Source organism: Crocodylus siamensis, chromosome 1 (assembly GCF_052110815.1).
Source record: "Crocodylus siamensis isolate JL-2025a chromosome 1, ASM5211081v1, whole genome shotgun sequence".
Lineage (NCBI taxonomy): Eukaryota > Metazoa > Chordata > Crocodylia > Crocodylidae > Crocodylus > Crocodylus siamensis.
In genome coordinates this window covers 414,135,554-414,158,371 of record NC_143395.1, presented here as the reverse complement: position 1 = coordinate 414,158,371, position 22,818 = coordinate 414,135,554, and the positions used below count along the sequence as shown (strand labels likewise).

At 46.0% G+C, this 22,818-nt stretch overlaps 1 protein-coding gene across 2 annotated transcripts; it reads right to left on the bottom strand.

Annotated features, from left to right (window-relative positions):
• Window positions 1–215: 215 nt before the first annotated feature.
• LRRC32 (leucine rich repeat containing 32) lies at window positions 216–21,058 on the bottom strand. Of its 2 annotated transcripts, none has more exons than XM_090030736.1 (3): window positions 20,906–21,058; window positions 9,314–9,404; window positions 216–4,951 (listed from the first exon to the last, which is right to left on the bottom strand). In XM_090030736.1, exons 2-3 carry the CDS (start codon window positions 9,398–9,400, stop codon window positions 3,011–3,013), a joined length of 2,028 nt encoding a protein of 675 aa, XP_089886862.1. In that variant the 5' UTR covers window positions 9,401–9,404; window positions 20,906–21,058; the 3' UTR covers window positions 216–3,010. The 2 variants fall into 2 exon arrangements, with proteins under 2 accessions (XP_089886862.1, XP_089886863.1); XM_090030737.1 differs by lacking the exon at window positions 20,906–21,058 and adding an exon at window positions 15,719–15,924.
• Between the last annotated feature and the right edge of the window lie 1,760 nt (window positions 21,059–22,818).

Here is a 22,818-nt window from a genome sequence, read left to right as displayed (position 1 = left end):
ACAGAAGCCTTTCTATATACTTCAACAGACTTCAGTTCAGGCCTCCACCCTGGTGCTTTCCAGGAGAAATTAATTTGCTAAACCCAAGTTGGTTCGCAGTTCCGCTTTACAATGGCCACTTCTTACCTTAATTATGGAGCAGCTACCTCTACCCCAGGATACAATGTACAGCAGGAAGCTGCAATCCACATTCCCCAAATAAACACCACAGCATGGATGTTTAAGTCCGGAGTAGTCCAAACCGGTGCTTTAATATACTCATGTCTGTGCATTTTACAGAGTTGGAAGGTGCGTCTGTTTTACAAAATCTCAACAATGAATGCTACAAGTCATTTTCTTACAGAATTACTTCCGAAACATGACTATACAATTATTTGTAGTGTGCTAGTTTTGACATTCGGTAGCTGGGTGGGGGTGGGAGTGGGGAGGACCCACCAATAACAGACTAGAGCAGCAACTTAATTCGGAGTTTCTTACCCAGTAGGTTTGCATTAGATCAAGGGTTCAAACTTGCAGCCTGCGGAGATGTGTCATGTAGCTCATAGGGGGGCTGGGATTTCTGGGCAAGTGGGAGTGGAGCCAGCCACCCAAATCTGGGGCAAGGAGCCCTGTTTGAGAAGCATGTCAGCAGCAGGGGGTGAAGAACAGCTGCATTAACCCCTGAAGCTGTCGCTGCCACGTGCTCCACCACTGTTGCCTCATCCAAATCACCAGGCAGATCCAGTCCAGGCATGGATGAGTTTGACACCCCTGTTATGCTATGTGAGCATTTGGATATCATGCACTGTAAAGTCTGACTCTTGGCATTCGCACATAATTGAAATCTTGGGGCTTGGTCCCTCTCCTGTAGAGATCAGTGAGCTTCAGCTGGAGTTTGTTCAAGCTTTTGGTGGCTATGTCTTTCTTTCCATCAAGTGGTGATGAATTGGACAGTCTAAGCAAAAAGTAGTCAAAGGTTCATCCAAGCCTAACAGCTCATTAGGCTAGTGTGATTTAAGGGCAAAATAGTTTCTGTAGCCACTGGTATTCAAGGTGAGTGGATGGGTCTAGCCTTCATATATAGCCATTTTTGACTCCGTAGCCCAAACGACTAGGTATTCATTTGTAGCTGGATTAGGTGGGGACAACATCTGACCCCAGTTGTCTTCCCTGCACAAGTGCAGGGGGGCTGGACCCACTGATTTTGTAAGGTCCTTTCCAGCCCCTAACATCTATGAATCTCATTATGAAACTCTTAGTATGAGTCCAGAGAGAAGCTCAACTCTACATCTTTGAAGCCATCGTGAGACACTTCCACCACTCTGCCACCACATGGCCTGGATAGCCTAGTAGAGTAGACTTGTGTGTCCCCCTAATACATCCTTTAGGTTTGGGGCTTGCCGAGTTCATTTTACTGCCTGAGTCCTGGTGTATAGGCTCAGTCCTCCAGCCCCAGCCCCTTTCTTTGACCTTATTTTCATGCACCAAAGTGGAACTGCTCACAGGGAGTTTGAAATGGCTGTGTGTTTGTACAAATACAAATAGTTAGGTCTGATTATTTGCCGCTTGAAATTCATCCTCTGGGAAAGATTTTGACAAGCGTCTCCAAAGAAATGAATTTCTTCATGTAAAAGCCAGTAAAATACCTATTGCACTCTCTGGACAAATGTCTCCCCTCTGAGCTGAACGGTGGAACTGGCGTCAGTGCAGATTTCTGCACATTTCTAGGAGGCATTATAGACGCTGCTTAGCGTATGTAATCATGTCCTCCTTTCCTGAGTAGCCCCAGGGACTGTAACTGCCTCGTGTCTACTCAGGGGTGTCAGACATGACTCTTGGCAGCGGGCAGGTGAGCGAGGGCTGTGCTGATGCAGCCCCACTTGCCCTGTGGCCAGTTAACATATAAGCACTTGTCCTGCTGCTACCACCACTTGAGCTGCCTCCACGGTGACACGTGACCGCTTGTCCCATTGCCGCTTGTCCCACTGCTATGGATGCTTGTGTTGGCCCCTGGATCCAGCCCATAAAGGAGCCCCACAGCCCAGACCCAGCCTAGGGCATGGGGTAAGATTGACATCCCTGTACTATCTGGTTGGGATTTCCTTAACTCAAGCAATAGAGGCCTATAGTTTTTGGGATGAGACGGCCTTTTGATCCCTAAAAACACTGGGAACTATTTCTTTGTATCAAAGTGGCAGTCCTGAGCTCCACTGACTTTTTGTTCCTGAGATCCCTAGCTTCCCACTGTTGCTTTGTACTGAATGGGAAATCTGTGGTCGACATGGAAGAGCAAAAAATCACATATTGGTATTTGTGTGGGCAGACCCAAACTGTGGACAAACTGGGCAGCTGCTCAGGGTGACATAATTGAAGGGGAGGCATTTCTAGTGATCAGTGGTTTCTAGCTGTTTAGCCTGGTTATTTATGTGATTAGGGAACATTTATTTTGCTCAAAGCAGTGAAATGGCTAGAGTCAGCTCTAGTTCTCACTGGTCTTGCCTCCCGTGGTTTTACCTCCTTTGAAATTGTGACAAAACAGCACTTGGATCCAAGTGGTATGATTTGTCAAAACACACGGGTTTGTTAAGACAGTGCACAAGGACTTATCACGCCTGGGGTGTGAGTCATTGGTCCACCTACTGTCACCAAAAAAGTGACTTTAAACCATGATAAGAATGTTTGCAAAGATCAAGTATCCAGGGATAGCCAAAGACTGTGCTTTGAGTTTCAGCGACAGTTTTATAGGGCCCCAGGCATTTTTTTTAAGATCAAAAAAACCTCATGCAAGCAGAATTTTACATATGCATTTTCACAGTTCTGTTTCAGCTTGGAACAAGTGCAAAATATAACAAATTCTCCTCCCAGACGCTAGGACATTGCAACCCTAAGCAATCATACTGGTGCAGCTGAGAGCAGAATGGAAATAGCCTTTAACGTCCATAGTTGACAGCAAAACCAAGAAATGTTTCCCTTCATTTCTGCACACTGTAGCGCAGCACCTGATTTGATTGTCACTACATTAGTCCATGAGCTATGCTTTAAATTGCTGGCCAAACCTTTCTCTGCGGAACCAACAAAACGAGCACACTCCAATGATGATTACTAACAACACCAATGCAAACGTTAGTATAATGAGCAAGTTAATTTTCTTGAGATCCTCTTTTTCACAGTCTTGTGGTTTTATGTTGCTAATGGATATTTCTTCTTGGAAGCCAAAGCTCTTGGAGTACTGGCACGTTATCTGTTCTACATTGGGGATCTCGACATTTTTATTCTGGATCATGGCAGAGAGCCAGACATTTTCACAGCAGCTCAGTGGGTTCCCAGAAAGGTACAAGCTCCTTAGAGAAGGCTCTAAAGCCAAAATATTACTTTTCTCCAGCGTACTAAACCTGTTGTTCCGGAGATCCAGAACTTCCAAAGAAGCATCCCTGCCCCACTTCGGTAACCAGCTCAGCTGATTTTCTGAGAGATTTAAATATTTCAGGACACTAAAATAAGGCAGGTCGATATTTAAGTCTGTTATGCTGTTGCCATGTAATTGCAAATATTCAAGCGAATTTTCCAGTCCTGATAATGCCTTAGCCTCTATTTTCAGCCCCGGGTTTATAGAGAGATCCAAGACAACTAATGAAGTCTTATAGAAAGTATATTTTGGTAGGCTTCTCAACATGTTGTCAGCTAGGTATAAGTACCGAAGAGTAGGATAATCAACAAACGATATACAGCCATTTTCCTCGCCGGTAAGCCTTTGTTTAACTAATCCCGAATACATGGTGCAAAGGCTAATATTATTATTCTGGAGATTAAGCAGTTTGATCCTGGGCAGCCTTGCGAAGATATCGAATGGCAAGGCTTGAAGGTGGTTGCTTTGAATGTAGAGCTCTTGTAAATCGAGCAATGTGCTGGCATCTAGGAAAAGGTTCTGCAGAGCGTTGAAGCTTAAATCAAGAACAGTTAGTGAGATTAATGCACTGTCGTGGTTTACAGAGAAAGCCTGGAGGCAGTTTTTACTGAGATTGAGAAGCTGGAGAGAGAACATCGAGTCAAAAAATTCAGTTGGGATGGATTTGATCTCATTATAACTTAAGTCTAAATAGGAAAGCTGGGATAGATACAGAGAACTTTTATTTCTGTGTTGGTTCTGATCCAGAATATGAAAAGGAGCTTCCAGCCAATCTCTTTCCATATAGTCCATATTGTCACGAGGGGATTCTGCAGAAAGCTGAATTAAATTCTTAGATAAATTTAGAAACACCAGCTTGTTCACCTGGGGGAAAGTTGGGAAGTACATGAGCTTGTTCTCACTAAGATCCAGCCACGTCAAATTAAATTCTTCCTCTGACTCCGTGGTGTGAAAAGACTCTATGCTGTTCCTAGTAAGGTCCAATATTTGCAGCTGCCTGAGGCTGAAGTCAGCAATGCAGGTGATGGAGTTCATGGAGAGATTGAGTTTGGAGAGATTCACTAGAGCTTCAAAAGCACCTTCTTCTATTTCCATGATGATGTTGCTGTGGAGGTCAACCTCGACAAGAGCGGGAGACCCCTGAAACGTCCTGCGTGATATCAATGTAATGCTATTTTCTGCCAAGGAAAGGTACTGTAGTGACGGTGCTTCGTGTGTGAAATACTCAGTCATCCCATTGTAAAGGCTATTGTGGGACAAGTCCAATGTGACAACGTTGGGTAGAAGGCCAACCCCTCGTGTTCGGTGCTGAATAAACCTATCCAATCGATTGTGGGCTAAATTTATCTCCACCAAGCTTGCCATGTGTGCGAACACTCCCTGTTCAATAAAACTGATTTGATTGGAGTTTAAATCCAAATGCTGCAGCGATGTATAAAATGACAGTGGCTTTAAAGGGATATTTTGTATCTGATTTCCAGAAAAATCTATTTTTTTTACGTTGGGATGGAGCTCAGGAGGGATAAGGTGAAGATCTTTGCTGTGACAGATTGCCTCCATGTCCACCTGCAGAGATGAGAAAAAAAGGGAGCGTTAGTTATCAGCTATGGGAAGTTCAATAGCTCTGCATCAGCTGTAAAGGACGTAGAAATCAGTCTCGGTTTTCTATTCCCTTTCTCGGCTCACGGTTACATTTATTTCTGATTTTTCTCGAGGCGGATTGTAATCTCTTTTGAATGGAGTGACACCAGAATAAAGTCGCGTCCACATAGGAGGAATTAATATACAAGATGTGCCTGTTGATTTCCCAATGGAGATGAGCCCTATGGGAGAGGAGAATTGTGTCCTTAGAGCCTTCAGATCTATTATAATGAAAATCAGAGGTTGATAGGGTCTAGTTTTAAAGGCCGTATGCGACGAGGCTCCCACCATATACATCGGCTAGCAAATCTTTCATTCGAGTTTTGTTGGTTTTATTCTTGGGCCTCAAGGACTGATTCCACTGACTTCAGCGAGAGTACTCTCCAAGTGAAGGACTCCTCTTCGGGAGAAAGCAGATCAGCCCCATATCATTAGAAGCTGGGCTCTCACCCCTCAGATATTTGCATTTTCCCTTACTCATTGCATAGCTATGCAGCACCTGTTGAACTAAAGGTCTCCAGCTACCACAACATCTCTGAACTCACTCGAGTTTGTCCAGTTCCCTGTTCCTCTCTGCTTGTATTGCTCCAAGGCAGCAGTTTCTTCCTTTTGGCACCATGACCACTGGCATATACAGCCCTGGGTGGAGCAAAAACAATGCAATGGGGAAATGGGATGCGAGGAGCTCGTCTGCACTGTGGCTGGGGGATATGTTGTGATGTTTGAGGGATGTGGCCTTCTACGGGTTGCCTTTCAGCTGCAGGTAAATTTGAGCACTCAAACTTTTCCCTTGCGTGGGTTTGTTTGTAATTGAAAGGAGTTGTGAGCATGTATGCAGGGCCAGAACTGAACTGCAGGTTATAAGGAACTTTTGGGAGCATCAGGCTAAAAGGCTTTGTGTAAGCATATGGTCGCACGTGTTGTTAAAATGTAATGCCTACCAGAAAGATTAGAAACAACGAGCAAAATGCTTAGCAAACATCGAATCAGCAGCACCTATCTAGGTACCTGGGTGACTGGATCATCTATTTGTTACAGAGAGGTAGGAAACGTGCTTGTTGAATCTTATATTGAATGTTAGATCCTTAGAGTCTGAGCTTGTGAAGCAAGGTCTGGTATTAGGACTTCAGAAGGGTTTTTCTTTTTTTTTTTTAATTCCTTCTCTAAACATCTGTTTCACAAAAACCCCTGGGTGGAGGAACGGCAGGACTATTTAGGAGACGCTGGGCAGTGTTTTATGAATCACATAACCATGCGAGTAATGGAGAGTACGCATCTCCGGATGTGTGCTGTGTCATAAACATGCCAGACAAAAGAGGCTGCTCATCCATATCTGAACTCCAGATATTCGTGGGCTGCTGCAGGATGCTTCCCTTGCGATAAAGCTGTCTGAGAGCTCCCGAGCAGCCTGCACATTGAAATGTGAACTTTCTGGTCCACACAAATCCAATCACAGCTCAGACTGGCTTCCCTGAGCCATTAGCTCCTTCCTGCAAGGAGACTATCGAATTGCTCGTCTTAAGCTGAACTATGAACAGAAATGGGCTCAGCCCACAGTCCCTAAGAAGCCAGCAGGCAAGCAGCTGGGCTAACCAGGAGGTTTGGTTTCCTTCAGCTTGACAAGGGGGAGGCAAAAATGGGTGAAGTTACCACGAGCCAGAAAGATGCTCACATTTTTGTAGCCTCAGGCAAAGGTCCTGCCCTCCTGAAGGGCCAGATCTCGACAAGTGTTGAGCACCCCGCCGCCTGATCCAGCTCCTATTGACATCAGCTGGAGCCGTCCCATTTAACTTCAGGAAGAACCGGGCTAAGCCCAGATCACCCAGAATTGCAGGAGTGGACCCTATTAACTGCAACCCAGGAGTCTCCATGCTAAGATCTACACCTGCTGTGACCCCACTGCTCTTGCCTATCATTCATTTCCTCTGTAGCTTTCCTTTCCGTGACTCCATCATTCTTTTCGCCTGCCGCCCCCCCCGTACCCACTGTGCTATTCCCTGCTTTCGGCACTCATGCCTACCCAGTGCACAGAACGGATGAATATCTCACCCATGCTAAACTCTTGCATCTTATCCCAAGCAGACAGAAAAGGAGGGAAAGTTGAAGTGAGTGTGCGGCATAAATTGACTGAGAGGGAGTGTGCAGGAGCAGACACACCTTCTCTCTGTCTCCCTGATCTTTGATAACCCCATAGCCTGAGCACTGGGAGCTCTGCCAGCCCCTTTCTTGTGGGTATTAACATGCATTGCCAGGCAGTGCTAACACCGCTCTTTGCTCCCTTTGGCATTTGCTCTGCATTCGTGCAGTAGATAAAAATTGGTTCAATGACTGGAGCTCGGGGAAGGTTTGGATCTGTCTTTGGATTCAAATTCTGCTCTTGGCTCTAGGTAGAAATGGTCATCTCCTCCCTCTCCCCAAACGTGACTGATAGGATGGTTGGACTCCTGCTCTATTTATCCGCAGCACCAGTGTTTGAGTGCTCGGCTTTGGCCCCAGTCCTCATCTAGCGTTTACTAACTCTGAGTGACACTAGCTGACAGGTGATTTGAGGGGTTGGTTTTGGTTTAGTAAAACCAAAACCAGCGGTGACTCAGAGTCGGGTCTGGGTTTTATAAACCATCAGTCCTCAGGGGCGTTTGAATAATAAGACTCCAATTATGACCCTTCTTTCTTTGAAAGGTGTCACCACCAGAAAAGTACCCTGTAAGACCATGATGCAAAAATCAAACAGTGACACATTAGGGACTTCCAATAACTTTCTCTATTTAAGTTGATTCGGTGACGCTGTCTTGCTGGGACGCCCCATGAGCCGAGGCCGGTCAGTTTCACGCCGCTGAAATGAGCAGTGCCGTGTCAGTTTCCCCCGCTGGGATCTGAACCACTGACCGGACTGAGTGTTTTGTCTGCATGGAATTGATCCCGGTTAACCAAAACGGATGAGAAATTTCTTGGACTCTTCCTTTGCCTGCACAGCTGACTGCAGTTTATAGCAGAGCTGCAGAAATAAGCACATGTTTACTTCTCAAGGAAGCAGCAGATCTACAACCCACCACAGCAGGGAGAGGGCATGAGCTTTGTTAGATTATGGCACGTCTCAATAATGTACGGGACTGAAACTGTCCTGTTTACAATAGTTTCGTCATTTCTTCCACTCTAGCCAGTGAATCGAGCTAGCCAGTCACCTTCCCATGTTCTTTTTATATACTAGCCCTTAATTTCCCTGGAATTCAGGAAGTGCCTTGATTCAGCAGGGTGGGCAGGAAAGGAATGAGTCCCATAGGGGAGATCTGTGCAGCCAACATATTATTTTTTTTCCCTGTTTTGGACATTCTTTGGGATACGTACTGAACAGCTTCCACATTAAAAAAAAAATAGATAAGTATTTTTAAATGGCCTTTACTGTCGGCTGGATAGGGAAGAGACTGAGTGGGGAGCGTGTTCTTCTCTGAATACTTTTTCTGTTCTTGTTTCTGTGATGATGACCATATTTTCTCACACACGATGTGCCACAGGACAAACTATGCACCTTCTGTTTTTCCCTTTGTTCTGCCTTGCAAAACCATCTTTCCTTGAAGTAAGTAGCTGAGTAGGAGCAGTGAGGGAACGGAGCCTCCTCGTTGTTCTGCCCCCTGCGAGTTGCATGCAGTTTTTACTTTAGCTCTTCCCTGCTAAGTAGCAGAAACTGCTTTACTGTATTGCTCACATATAACATGCACTACAATTTCTAGCAGCTGGTTGTTGGGGGGAAATGGGTGCTGTATGTGAGATAATACGGTAAAATAAAAAAATCTCTGGGCCAAATTCTGCTCTGGAGTCGGAGGTTGCGTGAGTGGGTGTGAATCCAGTCTCACTCCGGTGTAAATCGGGAAGACGTGAAATCAGTGATAAGCTGGCATGAAATCAGCCTCAGGTTCACTGTCACTGTTTCTGCATTTAAATAAGATGTTTCTGGAAGAAAGGCTGGCTTTATGGCTAGGACAGTGGGATTTAGGAGACCTGGGTTCTTATCCTCAGTCAGCCATGGGTTTCCCCTGAACTTGAGAGAGTCAACTATCGACATTTCTGTGCCTCGAGTCCCATCTCCAATTTGGGGATAAAAATCCTTCCTTTTTCCCTCCCTTCATATTTCTCCCCACAGTTACACTGAAACTCTTAGGAGCAAGGTGGGTATCATTACAAAGCATCTTTATAGTGAGATTTCTCCTTGGAAATGGCTTGCATAATACTATATCACTGATACATTGAGAGAGACTTGAAGAAGATGCTGGCTCTTGGATAAACGCTTACCATTTTACAGGGTGACTCTTCCGTGGGCCGATAGGTAGAGATGCCTTTATTCACCACTGCCAGGAAGAGTAAAATGTACGGTTTCATGGCTCTGCAGGGAAAAGAGAGAGAGTTAGCCATGTTAGTCTGAAGTCACAGTCTGTCAGTAGGGAAAAGCAATTGTAATTAGATTTCCAACTAAGCAGAGTGGCAAGTCTATGCAAGAGGTTGCAAACCAGTGTCCAGCACAGGAATGCATGTGTATAATCAGATGGATTGACCAAAACCAGAACTCACTGGTCCATTGCTAAGTTTAGTGCAAATGCCTCAATCACCCCCCATCTGACCCACTCGAGCAGGTACAGGAGAATATGGTTGATGGCAAGGAAAGCAGAACACTTCCCTGGGTTTCCCACTGTGGTTTATCCTATCTGTTTGTTTGACTGTCAGCCAGACTTTCTCAAAAGCTCATTGCCAGACAGCTCCCAAGAGACCTGACTTAGCTTTAGTACTCCTCTCGTTCTCAATGAGAACTGCTGTGGACTGAGCAGTCTTCTATGTTGCCTTCATCTTCAGCCGAGCAGACTGGTGCCACTAAATAAATATAAAACACTGGTAATATTTTCTGTGCTGACGGACCCTCTTATCCCAGGATATTAAACACTTTCTAATTAAGTCACACAAGACTCCAATGTGGTCATTGAACATACACAGTTGAGAGGACATATTGTATAAGTCTTCACTACAAATGTTATTCCCCTTTTCACGTAGGGATGTGAAAGTTGAGAATCCATCACAGGTACTGACGGACACGCGAAGGTTTATGTACACTGGGGGTGTCAAAGATGCAACCTATCATGTGGTCCCTGGTGCTCTCTGGGTTTATCTTGTGCTCCAACTTGCACATCCAATAAGTGCTCATGTTGAATGGTATTGTGCAGCACTCATAAAAGGATCTTGCGACACCCCAGGGTACCACAGCACTTTGGCTGAAAACCACTGGACTACACTTTGTGGTGTGACCTGGATGAGCTGTTCCCGAGCATATTCCCACCCACCTGCTTTCATTCTCCTGCTCCAACCTAGGAATATGCCAGTTTAGGTTGCTGGGAGCATCCCTTTGTGGCTTTTCTTGAAATCTCAGTCTCCAGCTTGCTTAGAAGCGGTCACTGAGGATGCCACCAGAAAAGCTGCACTGGCCTGTTACTGAGTTTCATGCATGAGAGATGAGGTGAGTGGGATCTGTTTGGGAATGTCCTGGCTGGGATAGGCTGGTGGCATTGTATAGACACATCCTAAGTGCCCTAGGGAAATAGTGGGTGCAAAATGGAATGGATAGTGAGTGCTGAGACTTGCCACTGAATTCAACCACCGCTTATGGTTGAAAGTTATCCATAGAAAAAGACAGAAAGTTTTAGGTGGCACATCTTCATAATGAAGCTACAATGTGCATCAGAGCTGGTAGATTGTAGCTACAGGAACCCAGAGAAAGGGCTGGCCAACAATTTCCCTCTGTCAGACACTACACAGAGAAGGAAAAATTATGAGGTTAAGAATATGCAAAAAGTAACAAAATTATGAGGTTAAGGATATGCAAAATAGGGGGTGCATCTACACATGCAATTAAAGCAACTGAATATACTCCAGCTTAATCTGGGCTGGAGTAATCTAATCCCAACGTCACCATCTACATGTGCATTTAAGTGCAGTACTTTACTGCAGTGTAGGATAGTACCTGTGTCTGAATAAATGAATCTACTGTGCACTAATTGCAGACTGTGTGTAGACAGTGATACTTTACTGCTCATGAAATTAGTCTAATGCGCAGTAAAGTGCATGTGTAGAGGCACCCATGGCAGAGCTTTTTTGTTCCTGCAGCATCATCCAACAGCACATGGAAGGATTCCTAGTCAGCCATGATGCCTTTAGTAGTACCATTATGCCCATTTTCTAGAAGGTGAGATCAAATATGGAGGTTGAGTGTTTTTCTTGAGTATAATCAGTGGCTCCCACTCTCATTTGTAAAAAAAAAAAAAACTTCACCCCACTTCCTTGTAAACATGACAACTCTTTCAGCAGCTTCCTCCCAGAGCTCTTTTTGGGGCTAAAAAAATACATGGGGTAAGTCCCAGGTGGTGAAACTCTGCTTGCAGAGTCATCGTTTGGAGACATCTAGTGACAGGCCAGCTGTCTTTGGGACTTCAGGGTAAAGTGGCTTGGATGGCTAGACACAGAGTGGCACTAGCAGGTGTGCTAGGGTGTCATGTCCGAGAGCTTTTCCTGGACAAATTCTGGCTAACCTTGTTGTCAGGGCTCCATCTGCGACACATCCCATCCATCATGCTGCTGCCAGGTCCCGAATCGGACTGACCGAAGGGTGCAGGGTGTTTTCCCCTCTGCCCCAAGGCAACACACATTGATTCCCCTCTGCCGGTTGTTTGCTTTCTTCCCATCATGCCACTTACTCCATTGTTTGGCACGTTTCTTTATAACCCATTGCCTAGGCTTCCTGCAAGGGAAACCATCTACCTTCCTCCTCGCAACAAGAGCAAACAGCAGGGATGGCTCCAGGAAATGGGTCACGTGTGATGCTCTCTGTTTACAGAACATGTTTTCCTTATTCCAGTTTAGAAAAAACATATGAGGAAAGGTGGGGGAGGCAAGGAAGAGATTTGGGAGCCTTGTGATTTGTGTGTTTTAGCTGGGGGCCTAGTGCTTATTGCCCCATGATTAAAATCTCTTGGCTTTCTCTGTGCCTGAGTTTCCCCCTCTCTAAAACAGCTAAGAGTATGCATTTTACAGGGTGATTGTGAAACCTTCTGATCTCTGCTTGCAGAGCTGGTCCCAGAGTTGAGGTGATTAAATGGAGTCACAATTTACAGGACAGGAGCTGTCCATGAATCCCCCCCCCCACACACACACACACACACTTGTTCCAAAATAATCCAAGTTTACCGATCTTCAGAGCATACTGTAGGACTTTGTGAGGTTGGGTTTGGGCTGCTGATGTTGAAGAGGGGCCATTATTTGCAATATTAAAGGTTCATCCAAGCCTAATATCCCAGTAGGCTACTCTGACTAAGACATACTGGTTTCTTAGTCTACCATATACAAGGGAGGGATGGATGTAGCCAGTATAACAACTGGCTGCTTTTCAGTTTCCAACCAGAATGACCAAGGACCCATTTACACTGGGGTCTACTGGGGGCAGCCTTTGACCTGAGCCTGGAGCAGGTCTTAAACTTCCAACTCTGGAGAAGTAGCAAGACCCGGTCACCACTCTGTCATTGCACCCATCATCAAAGGCATGCCCTAGGTGTACTGGAATACAATAGTCTTGGTGCGCTGACCAGTGGGGTCCCACAAGGCTCTGTCCTAGGGCCTTTACTGTTTAACATCTTCATCAATGATGTGGACATTGGTGTCAGAAGTGGACTGGCCAAGTTCGCCGACGACACCAAACTCTGGGGTAAAGCAGCCACATCCGAGGACAGGAGGGCGATCCAGGCGGATCTGGACAGACTCGTGAAATGGGCAGACGAGAACCTGATGGTGTTCAACACCGAAAAATGCAAGGTTCTCCACCTTGGGAGGAAAAACCTGCAGCATCCTTATAGGCTCGGCAGTGCTATGCCAGGTAGCACTATGGAAGAAAGAGACTTGGGGGTCATGGTTGACCACAAGATGAACATGAGCCTTCAGTGCCATGCTGCAGCTAGTAAAGTGAGCAAAACACTGGCTTGCATCCATAGATACTTCTCGAGCAAATCCCGGGACGTCATTCTCCCCTTGTACTCAGTTTTGGTGAGGCCGCAGCTAGAGTACTGCATCCAGTTTTGGGCTCCACAATTCAAAAAGGATGTGGAGATGCTTGAGAGGGGGCAGAGAAGAGCCATGTGCATGATCAGAGGTCAGGAAAACAGACCTCATGATGAGAGGCTGAGAGCCATGGGACTCTTTAGCCTGGAAAAGCGCAGGCTCAGGGCTGATCTGATGGCCACCTAGAAGTTTATCAGGGGTGACCACCAGGATCTGGGGGAACATTTGTTCACCAGAGCGCCCCAAGAGATGATGAGGTTGAACGGTCACAAACTCCTGCCAGACTGTTTCAGGCTGGACGTAAGGAAAAACTTCTTCACTGTCCGAGTCCCCAAGGTTTGGAACAGACTGCTGTCGGAGGCAGTTCAAGCGCCCACTTTGAACGTCTCCAAGACACATTTGGATGCTTATCTTGCTGGGATCCTATGACCCCAGCTGACTTCCTGCTCCTGGGGCAGGGGGCTTGACTTGATGATCCTCTGGGGTCCCTTCAAGCCATAATGTCTATGAAATCTATGAAATCTATGAGATGAAAGGACAAAATGCTTATTCACTATTTGCAATTTTTAAATAATAGCAAGGAAACTATGCCACTGGGTGGACACCTTCCATGTCTAAATCTAAAGGGATGAGCCTCGATGGATACTGGTAGATAAAGGCGCACGTTCTTGTACATCCCTGCTGGGTTCAGCACCATCCCATGCAGCCATGAGTGTGTCCTGCTTCCACTGGAGTCTCTAACATCCCGCTAGACAGGTGAACCTTCCTTCATTAAAGCTTGTGAAGTCCTTGGGAACCTTCGTTGTGCAGAGGCTTTTAGTAGGAAGCATTTTTCTTACTAAAAGGAAATTTTATTTGCACATTGAAGCCTAGGACAGAAGTTTCATACATTGGGTTGATCAGTTAAATCAGATACTACCTTCAACCAGGCTTCTCTTAAACCAGTTCCAGCCACTTTGAAACTAGTTTATGTGCACTGAGCTTCTGTTCTGTTACAGGTTTAAACCAGTTTCTGATGACTTAAACCAGTTTACGTGTAACTTCTGCCCCCAGCCTACAGGTTCTCAAGGACTTGACCTGTTTTAGTAAAGGAAGGTTCACATACCTAGTGGGACGCTGGTATTTCCCCTCCCAAGGAGACGGGGAAAGAGGGGCATACAGGGCCAGATTCTCTTCCTATTACATCTGAGTCCACTTAGATGTCTAAATCTATCCCACCCTGTGTGACTCCAGAAAATTTAATGCATCTGCTTCTGTAACACTGTCATCTGCTGCATGGGGCCATTGGCTTTTGGATGGCAAGGCCTCAAAGACTGAGTTACAAAGCAGCCGGGAGGGGAAGAAAGACGGTTTTTCAGGGACTCGAGCTGAATGGAATAGAATTGCACTTAGGCGCCTAAGTCCACTTACGCACCTAGTAGCCGGGACAGAGTCTGGCCTAGAGCGGCTCAACGACTTGCTGTGTGATCTTGGGCCAATTAGTAGTGGAGCAGAAAGCTGCCCATAAGAGGCCTAAGGCGAGAGTCACATTGGTACAGGAATGCAACATAACCTGTGGCCGAGCTCCTGCCCTAACCATTGGGTCAGGTGGCATCTCCATATCTCAGGACTAATTGCTGCGGACGATGGGGTACCGGGTCCTCGCCTTCATGAAGCCTCTTCTCCTTCTGGTTCCTTGCAGTCTCAAGCACCCTGTGTATCTCCCCACTGTGCATCCCTTCCCTTCACTAGTAAACGCACATGGCCGGGCCCGTGGGGAGTCTGCTAGAGCAGGGATGGAGACCCAGAGAGCCCTGCAGCCACCACTAAAGTCTAACTACCAACATCTGGACTGATGGTGTTGACAGCTATGTTCAAAAGCAATTTGGGAGCAGCAAAAGTGGTAACTTGATATCACAGGAGCTGTTACTGACCCTGCAGCACAGGCAGCTTCGTTCTCAGCTTGTTCCCATTAAAGTCAGCGGTAACATTCCCACTGTCTTCGGGACTGAGTCTTTAACCACTTTTAATATTCTGTTTTTCTACCTAGACTTCACATGAGCCCAGCCTAGCCCCATCTGTGGTGGGATTGCAAATGACTTTCTGAGAAAAAGATTCATCCTTCTCTCTCCTGTCCTGTGTGACATCTTAGTAATGGGGGCCAAGGAGCGCATCCTCTAAAAAGACAAAGCATGGGAGAGATGACGGGTGTTGTCTCCATTTCACAGGTGGGGAAACTGAGACACCGACTGTCAAGGTTTTGCATGATGGCAGCACTGGTAGTTAAAGACACATCTTTTAATTCCGAGTCCAAGGTTTTAACCACCTTCCCCCCCAGATCCCTTGCATTAAACTTTGTGCATTAATACACATGAATTATTTCAGTTGCACGTTTCAAAAACACACCCCAGATTTCCCTGCAGTTAGATTGGCAGACAATAATTAGCGAGGATTTTCTCCTCCAAACAGGGACCCCAACTGAGGAGAAGCACAGTAATAAAATGTGTCCTGTTAAAGCTTCCCAGATCCCAAATATACCTCCTCCCACCCCCCACAGGCCTGATTCCCCTGCATGCCGGTGCTAGCCATTACTGGCTTTCAAGAAAAAAGTGAGTATCTTACATTTACCTTATGTCACAGCTACATTACTTGCATTCCCACTCATTGCTGATCATGCGTGGGGAGGTGGTGCTCGCCCCATCCTTGGGGGTCTTCAAGAGGAGACTGGACAGGCACGTGGCTGGGATCACATGATCCCAGGTTTGGTGACCCTTTTCTTGCAGGGGGCCAGACTGAGGTCCCTTCTGACCCTAGGAATCGATGAAACTACAACAGCTCTGCAGAACTGATTCAACTCTGGGAGAAATTAGATCATCCTTTTGATTTTCACTCTCACCCATTCAGGATGTGAAGCACTTCACTGGGAACTCCTGGCAGCCTGGGATGACATTTGTGAGCCTTTTAAAGGAAATAGCCTTATTTGGGACGGCGTCTGCTTTAAATGATGTCCCTTGTTTCCCTTTTAACTCCTCCCCGATTGCTTTCTGGGTCCTAATAGCCACTGTGGTGGGGTGGGGAAAAGAAAAAGCTGAGTGCTGGAGACCCCTGACCCAGGAAAAGCGCGGGTTGAGAAATCTGGGGGTTTTGGCTTAGCCATGCTTGCAGGATCGGGTCCCCTGTTTGCCCAGAGGAGTATTTGCCTTGTCTCTAGACTCCATTGTTTAGCTGGCGTACGGATCAGTCACCGTGTTTACTTTTGGCTTCTGCGTCTGCGAGAGACATTCCTGAAGGGTTGCAAAGAGCCGCAGAGCGTATGACAGGGACCCTGATACCTCCCTCCCTGTTGCAACCGGTGAGTGGGTATTTGAGGACGATACATTAGGAAATCCAGTGACTGATGCCAAGGAAGCCCTGGATCTGGACCCTTGAGTTAAAGGAGTGATCCTTATTCCCCCAGGTCGTCCTGCTGATCGATTTGCCCTCTGTACTAAGAAACAATTTGCGTGCTGATCGATTTGCCCTCTGTATTACTTCCCTCCCTTGGAAGTAAATGGGAGTTCATTGTCAGCCAGAATATACCCCGTATGGTGTCGCTGTGTGGATGAGCGGGATACCCTCAAATAAAGCAAAGGCTGCTGGATTGGTGCCTGGCTGTGTGTGGCAAGCTGTTTGACTTCTGGCAGGGAGCGTGCAGTGCTGCATCTGCCTGTCTCTTCACCGAGGACATTTTTTTTTTGCCCGACATTTGTCTATTAGGGCCATTTCAGATTTCCTGAGAGTGGATTTACACAGTCGATTTATTAGTTCACGCTGCCTCTTGGGCTGGCTGCTCATCAGCCACGTGTCTCTTCCTACCTCCAGACCTGCCTCTGAAGATCCCTTCCTATGTTCACGCCCCTGCCGTCTCCAAATCTCACCTGCCCAGAGTTTTAAGCTGGGGTCAAAAATGAGCTCTTTGAAATAGGACCTGTGTTATCCTGGGAGGCGCAAGCATCAGGGATCATTTAGCGGGGCCTATAGGGATGTGATGAGGAATAGTGAATAGAGAAGGGGAAAATCATGTATGATTGCCAGGGAAATTGCTTGCCCATCAGCTTGTCACGCAGCCCTGGCAGGGTCTCCAGCAGATGGATGCTCATCAGCCTGCTGCGTTTGGGTCTCTTCACGCTGAGCCCACGTGTTCCTAGATTTCTCTTGGGCTGAGCAGGCAGGGACACTAAATCGTTCCTCTGGCACGTCTCCTAAGGACAGGCTGGGTGCAATCCCATCACAGCAGTGGGACCTCATCGCCCGGCTGCTCTAAGCTCTCTAGATCAGTGCTCATTGCTACCAGCTTAAAGATACCCTTTTTAAACATCTATCTGTGTGCTCTCTCTGGGTTTTCACTTGACCTCCTGGGAGACACGTGACAGTGCCCCGAAAGTTGAGAAATATCCACTTTAGGAAAGATTTAAGAAAGCTCCGTGTCCCATTGTCGGTCCCCTATACTGATCAAAGTGCAAAGTCTTTCAAAGACACTGAAACCTTTGGCTAATTTTCCTTTGTCATTGTATCTACATAGATTTGCTCTTCTAGGGCTACAGGGGTGTAGGTTGTGGCCGTGTTGCTCTAACGACACAGGCAGACAAGGTTCTTTGGGCGAACCTGATACGTCTGATTAGACCAACTCAAATAGCTGGAAAAAAAGTGTCTTAGCAAACTTTCGGGGTTAAACCTTGACGAAGGGTTTTTAAACCCAAAAGCTTCCTAATACTTTTTTTCCCCCCAACTATTTAAGTTGGTCCAATAAAAGAGATCAGATCCACCCAGCGAGCCTTGTGTGCCTCTTCTAGGGTTGGACTGTAATGCACCTTATCTCTTCAAAGAGCCGGGGAAACTTTGGCTAGTTAGTGCCTCAATACCCCAGAAACAGACGGTAAGTGCCACTCCCAGACTGTGAAACTGAGGTATCGAGTTGAGGGTAAGAGTGACCCTGTGGACTCGGGCTGTAAATGGCTTTTTCATGGTCGCAGCAATAAGCACTGTCTGCTTGTTCTCCCCCTAAACAGAGCTGTGTTTTACTACTGATGACTACAGACATGCACTTTCGGAGCTACAGCTTGACCAGCTATAAGCTAGACCACACCTCTCATTCACAAGCTGTTCCCAGGCTCTTTCCAGGGTGACTAGAAGCAGGAAGTTGTAAAAATCCCCAGAGCCGAGTCTCAAGAGACTTCCAGAAATGTCTTGCAAACTCCCAAGGGCTTCAGATAAACATTCTTCCTTTTAAGCGATGATGTGAGCTGAACCTCCAGACCTCCTGGAGTTTGCCTGCCACTAATTTCCTTGTTCCTCTAATGTGCAGGGCAACTTCTGCTCAGAGCTCTATGAATAAAATTCCCCCCAGCAAAGGAAAAATAGTGGCTTTGCTAGGAAAGCAATCCTGATCTCCGGGGGCAGGGTTAGCTAGAGACCTGCTGTCTTCTAGCCTGCCCCCATGTTGAAGGTGTCACCGGGGGGGAGCTGCTTCTGGGCACTGCATCCATGTGTCCCCAAAGGATGGATGAGGCATAAAGAGTACGTGTATTGAATAAAACCCAGCCTCTGCCCTCTAGCATCAGTAAGGGTCAGGCAAAACCCACTCCGGGTACATCTTCAATTATCTGTGCCTTCAAACAGCCCAACAGGATTGTCCTACTGCTGCCTTTGCTCATGACACCAATGTGAGGACGCCACACTTGCTCTCAGTGCCCTGTCTTGTGGCCACTGCCACAAACTTGACTGGTTTTCCTAGCCCTCCCCAGCACAAAATGAACACCAAAATGCCCCCTTCTGCTCCCTGGTACCATTACATCGCCTCTCCGGGCCCCTTTCTAACTTCTATTTTCCTTCCGTCTTAAAAATAGCAAATCCACCACAGTCCTCTCTGCTCAAAAATCCCAATGTTTTTTTCCTCCGATTTTTCTAGGAGGAAAAATAACCATTCCTTTCCCATTTAGGGAAAAGCAATTAGCTTAGGTGGAAAGTGTTTCCCCCTACTTTCACAAACTTTCCTTAGCTTCCTTCCTTTTTCCACTAGGAAAAAATAGGCCAGCATAAGAAGTGAAAGCGCGTGTGTGATGGAGGCGGCGAAATGAGGGGCAAAGTCTGAAAATAATAACCCGATTGAAATAGAAAGTCCACGAGGGGCTTGGCTACCTAATTTTACAGGGAAGCTGCTGAGATACTTCAGTGATGGGCACAAGTCTGAAAGACAAGCAGGAAAGCAACTGTGACAAGTTCCTGAAAAGTGAAATGAAAGAGCAGAATATTTCCCATACGGAAAAGAAAATACCCTGCAAAGCATTACAATTTGGCAAAAATGAGAATTTTTTGAACAGCTCTATCTCTCTCTGCACAAACAGATAGAGAGGCTACATGGAGCGTGGACCAGGCTGGTTTTTTTTGGAGGAAGTTTCCCCCCTGCCTTCATTCCAGCTGAATTCAGACTTTAAAGAAGAATTCAGTCAGATGTACAGATTATAAAACTGCAAAAGAGAGAAAAAGACACCAGGAAATTCATTTCAGATAACTTTGGCTAGAAACAGTGTTCAGTGAGCCTTCCTGTGGTTAGTCTGTCATTCTTGAGAAGAAGAAAAAGGTCAAAAATTGTATCCTCTAACTCAGCAATAACTCTTTGCTTGAAAAATACAAATAGAAGAGAGTATGCAGATTTTTGGTATCTGAGTAAAAACAAACAAACAAAAAAATCAGTATTTCAAAATATTAAGGAATTTAAAAATAGCTGAAAACACTTCCCTTTCTATAGTTTAAAAAGAAGTCTTCTGTTGCGATTAAGCCTGGTTTTTATGTAGGGGACACACACACACACACACACACATGCTGCAGGGTTTGGCTTTCCAATATTTTCTTTGAGGTTTCTATGTTGGGAATTTTGATGTTGTTGAATTTTCCTCATCTATAGCACCGGGTCAGCTTTGACACAGGATTCAGAAAGAGGATTTTGAAAAGTAATATTGTGCCTTGAGAGAGCTCTTTTCTGGTTTTTGGTGCACTATACTAACACCTATTAATCATCATGACGTACCAGGTGCAAAAAAGCAGTTCCTACCAATAAGTCATCTTTTGCCCACCATAAAATCTGACCTACCAACGTTTTTCCTGCACTTAGAGCAGAAAAAAAAAACCCAGCTCTCTAATATTTCCTGCACTGTGCCCAAAGTATGGGACGTGTCTGTTAATAAGATGGCATTCAGGTAAAATAGATATTGTCATGCCTGTTTTACAGCGAGGTTATGTGACATGCCCAGGGCCATGCTGTGAATCAGTGCCAGAGCTAGAAAGCCTCTCAGTCCCTGGTTAGCAGTATTTAGCTTATTAGCTCCCAAAGCTGGACTTTCTGTACGATGATGAGGTTCTTTATGTATGCCCAAAATAAGCTGGGCGCTGTATATATGTATATTAAAAAAAGAGCAGTTTGTGCCCCAGAGATCTTAATCCTGTTGTCATGAATAAAGCAGAAATATCACCGTAGACCTGTTGTTAAACTCACCCGTGCTTCCTTAACTTAACATGATCCGCATCCTTGTAATGAAGCTCCCCAGTGAATTAAAAGCACAGCTGTATGCAAAGCGCCTGTTGCACTGTATGTTTAGGCAGTTATTCAGGCTCTTCGGAAACACAACATATGTTATTTATCTGGGACCTTCATCCTCTGTGATAGCTTTACGGGGCTGGACCGCTAAGTCACCGAATCCCCTTTTTCTCCTGCAGTCAGAGAAAGGCTTTGGCTCCTTTTCCCTGCTGAATCAAAGTTTAACGCGGTTCTGCTCGTACCTGCTGTGCGGCTGAAGGAGGAGTTTCCACTTCTGCTTGCAGCGCTCGCTCTCTCGGACGCTCCTTCCAGGGAGGACTGAGGAAGGGCTTCCTTGGGGAAGTAGCACCTCTGCTGCATGCCAGCTGACTAAAACTCGGAGAGCTTAGAGAGAAGTTTAAGTCACTGACAGCAAAAAAAAAAAAAAAAAAAAAGTACTCCCCAAAGACTGGCCCGTGAATTCATTCCTCAGCAGTCTTCAGCCTTTATATATTCCCAGGCTCCCCTAAGCACGTGAATGCATACCTCAGTAATAGTTTTAAAATATGTCTGTCCTTTGCTCTTCTCTTTTTTTTTCCATTTCGCTCGTTTAAGTTTGGCTGATTTCCTGGAGTCTCTCAGCTGGTGATTACACTCCTCTTGTATTGACACATTTAAACATTCTGTGAATACCACAAAAATCCCCTTTGCACTCTCGAGGGCCGGGGCTCCTGCTGAAACACATAGTATCTGTCCTACCGATGTGCAGATCCCGTTCAAGTTTCATTCATTGTCAGATGCCTGGGTACAGATCCTCCGGCGAGTTGTGCTGGGGTAAATCGGGAATATTCGATATTGTTCTCATTCATGGGACTCACATTTGGCCCTTTGGACCACATCTTCCATTGGTATAAATGGCTGCAGCTCATCTAAAAGTTCTGAGCCTTAAAATGTGTAGGATACAGTTTGGACTTTCGGTCATTAGCTTTTATTTCAATCTATGGAATCGCTTTCTTTTAATTGCATCATTTTGAGTGTAATGTTTGAATGGGAGGTAGTGCGCGTGTTTTTGGCAAGAGACACTGCATCAGACCGGTCTCACCGGCATGTGTGCAAGCCCAGATGAGCTTCATTTTACTGCACGGTAGCTGCTCTAGTTTTAAACCGGTGTATGAACAAAACAGGCGATGTGGCTCCTTGTGGATCAGACTTCTGCTTAAAGCATAAGGTATGCTCTGATTTGCATGTTGCTTCTTGGATCTTCCAGCCGTATTGCTTTCGAATGGGGTCCTAGCAGCTCTCATGAGGCAAACAAGGCTAGACCCCATGCCAGCTGAAAAATATGGTGAGAGTGAAGCTCATTTCTGCTGGAAAGCCCATTTTCTCAGGGCCCATCTTCCTGCAGTGGGATGAACTTTCCCAGGGACTAAGGGCCAATGCAAAGCTCAATGCCTTCCACTTCCAGTACAGAGCATGCTTCTTGACCCTGCCTTTAACACAAAGGTGTAGTGGGGTGTGTGTATATGCAATCTATAACCAGAGCTAAACCCAAAGTACTGCACTACATACCCTTCTCCTTCTGGACAGACCCAGCGCAGATGTTAGTCATATTGCTTAGCCTCAAAGGTGCTATGGGGGTGAGGGTGATATCCGAACCTGTGCAAAAAGAAGAGAAGTGTACTTTCAGAAGAGGTGCTTGCGCTCCCATAGCGATCATTCTTCCCCAGGATGGACAAGCCTGGTATTAAGTACCTTTGGGCTTCTCTTTTTAAGCTCAGCTGTAGAACTGACTTGCTGACCCTCATAAAAGACTCTGGATCAGATCCTGTTCCACTTACTAGGCATCTAAGTAGACTGTGTGATCCTATGCCACCCTGTGCAAGTCCCTAAAAACCACGAGCCTGCTTACTCTTACTATACACTGTCATCTCAGCCTGAGCCAGAAAAAAGCAGTGAGTGAGAAGAGGACCCACTCACCTTTTGTATTCATTGTTTTCTAGAGTGGGATAGTGTCATGCTGGCACCCAAGATCTGGCTCCATTGATGCAGCTGTCATATGAGAACTGGAGTCATCTGCAGGTCCACAGCCAAACTCCAGTGCATTTTTTCTTATTTTCCCCTGTAGCAAGGCGCTAGGGTGCCTGCTACTGAATAGCAGTAAATGGGCTCAGCTTCA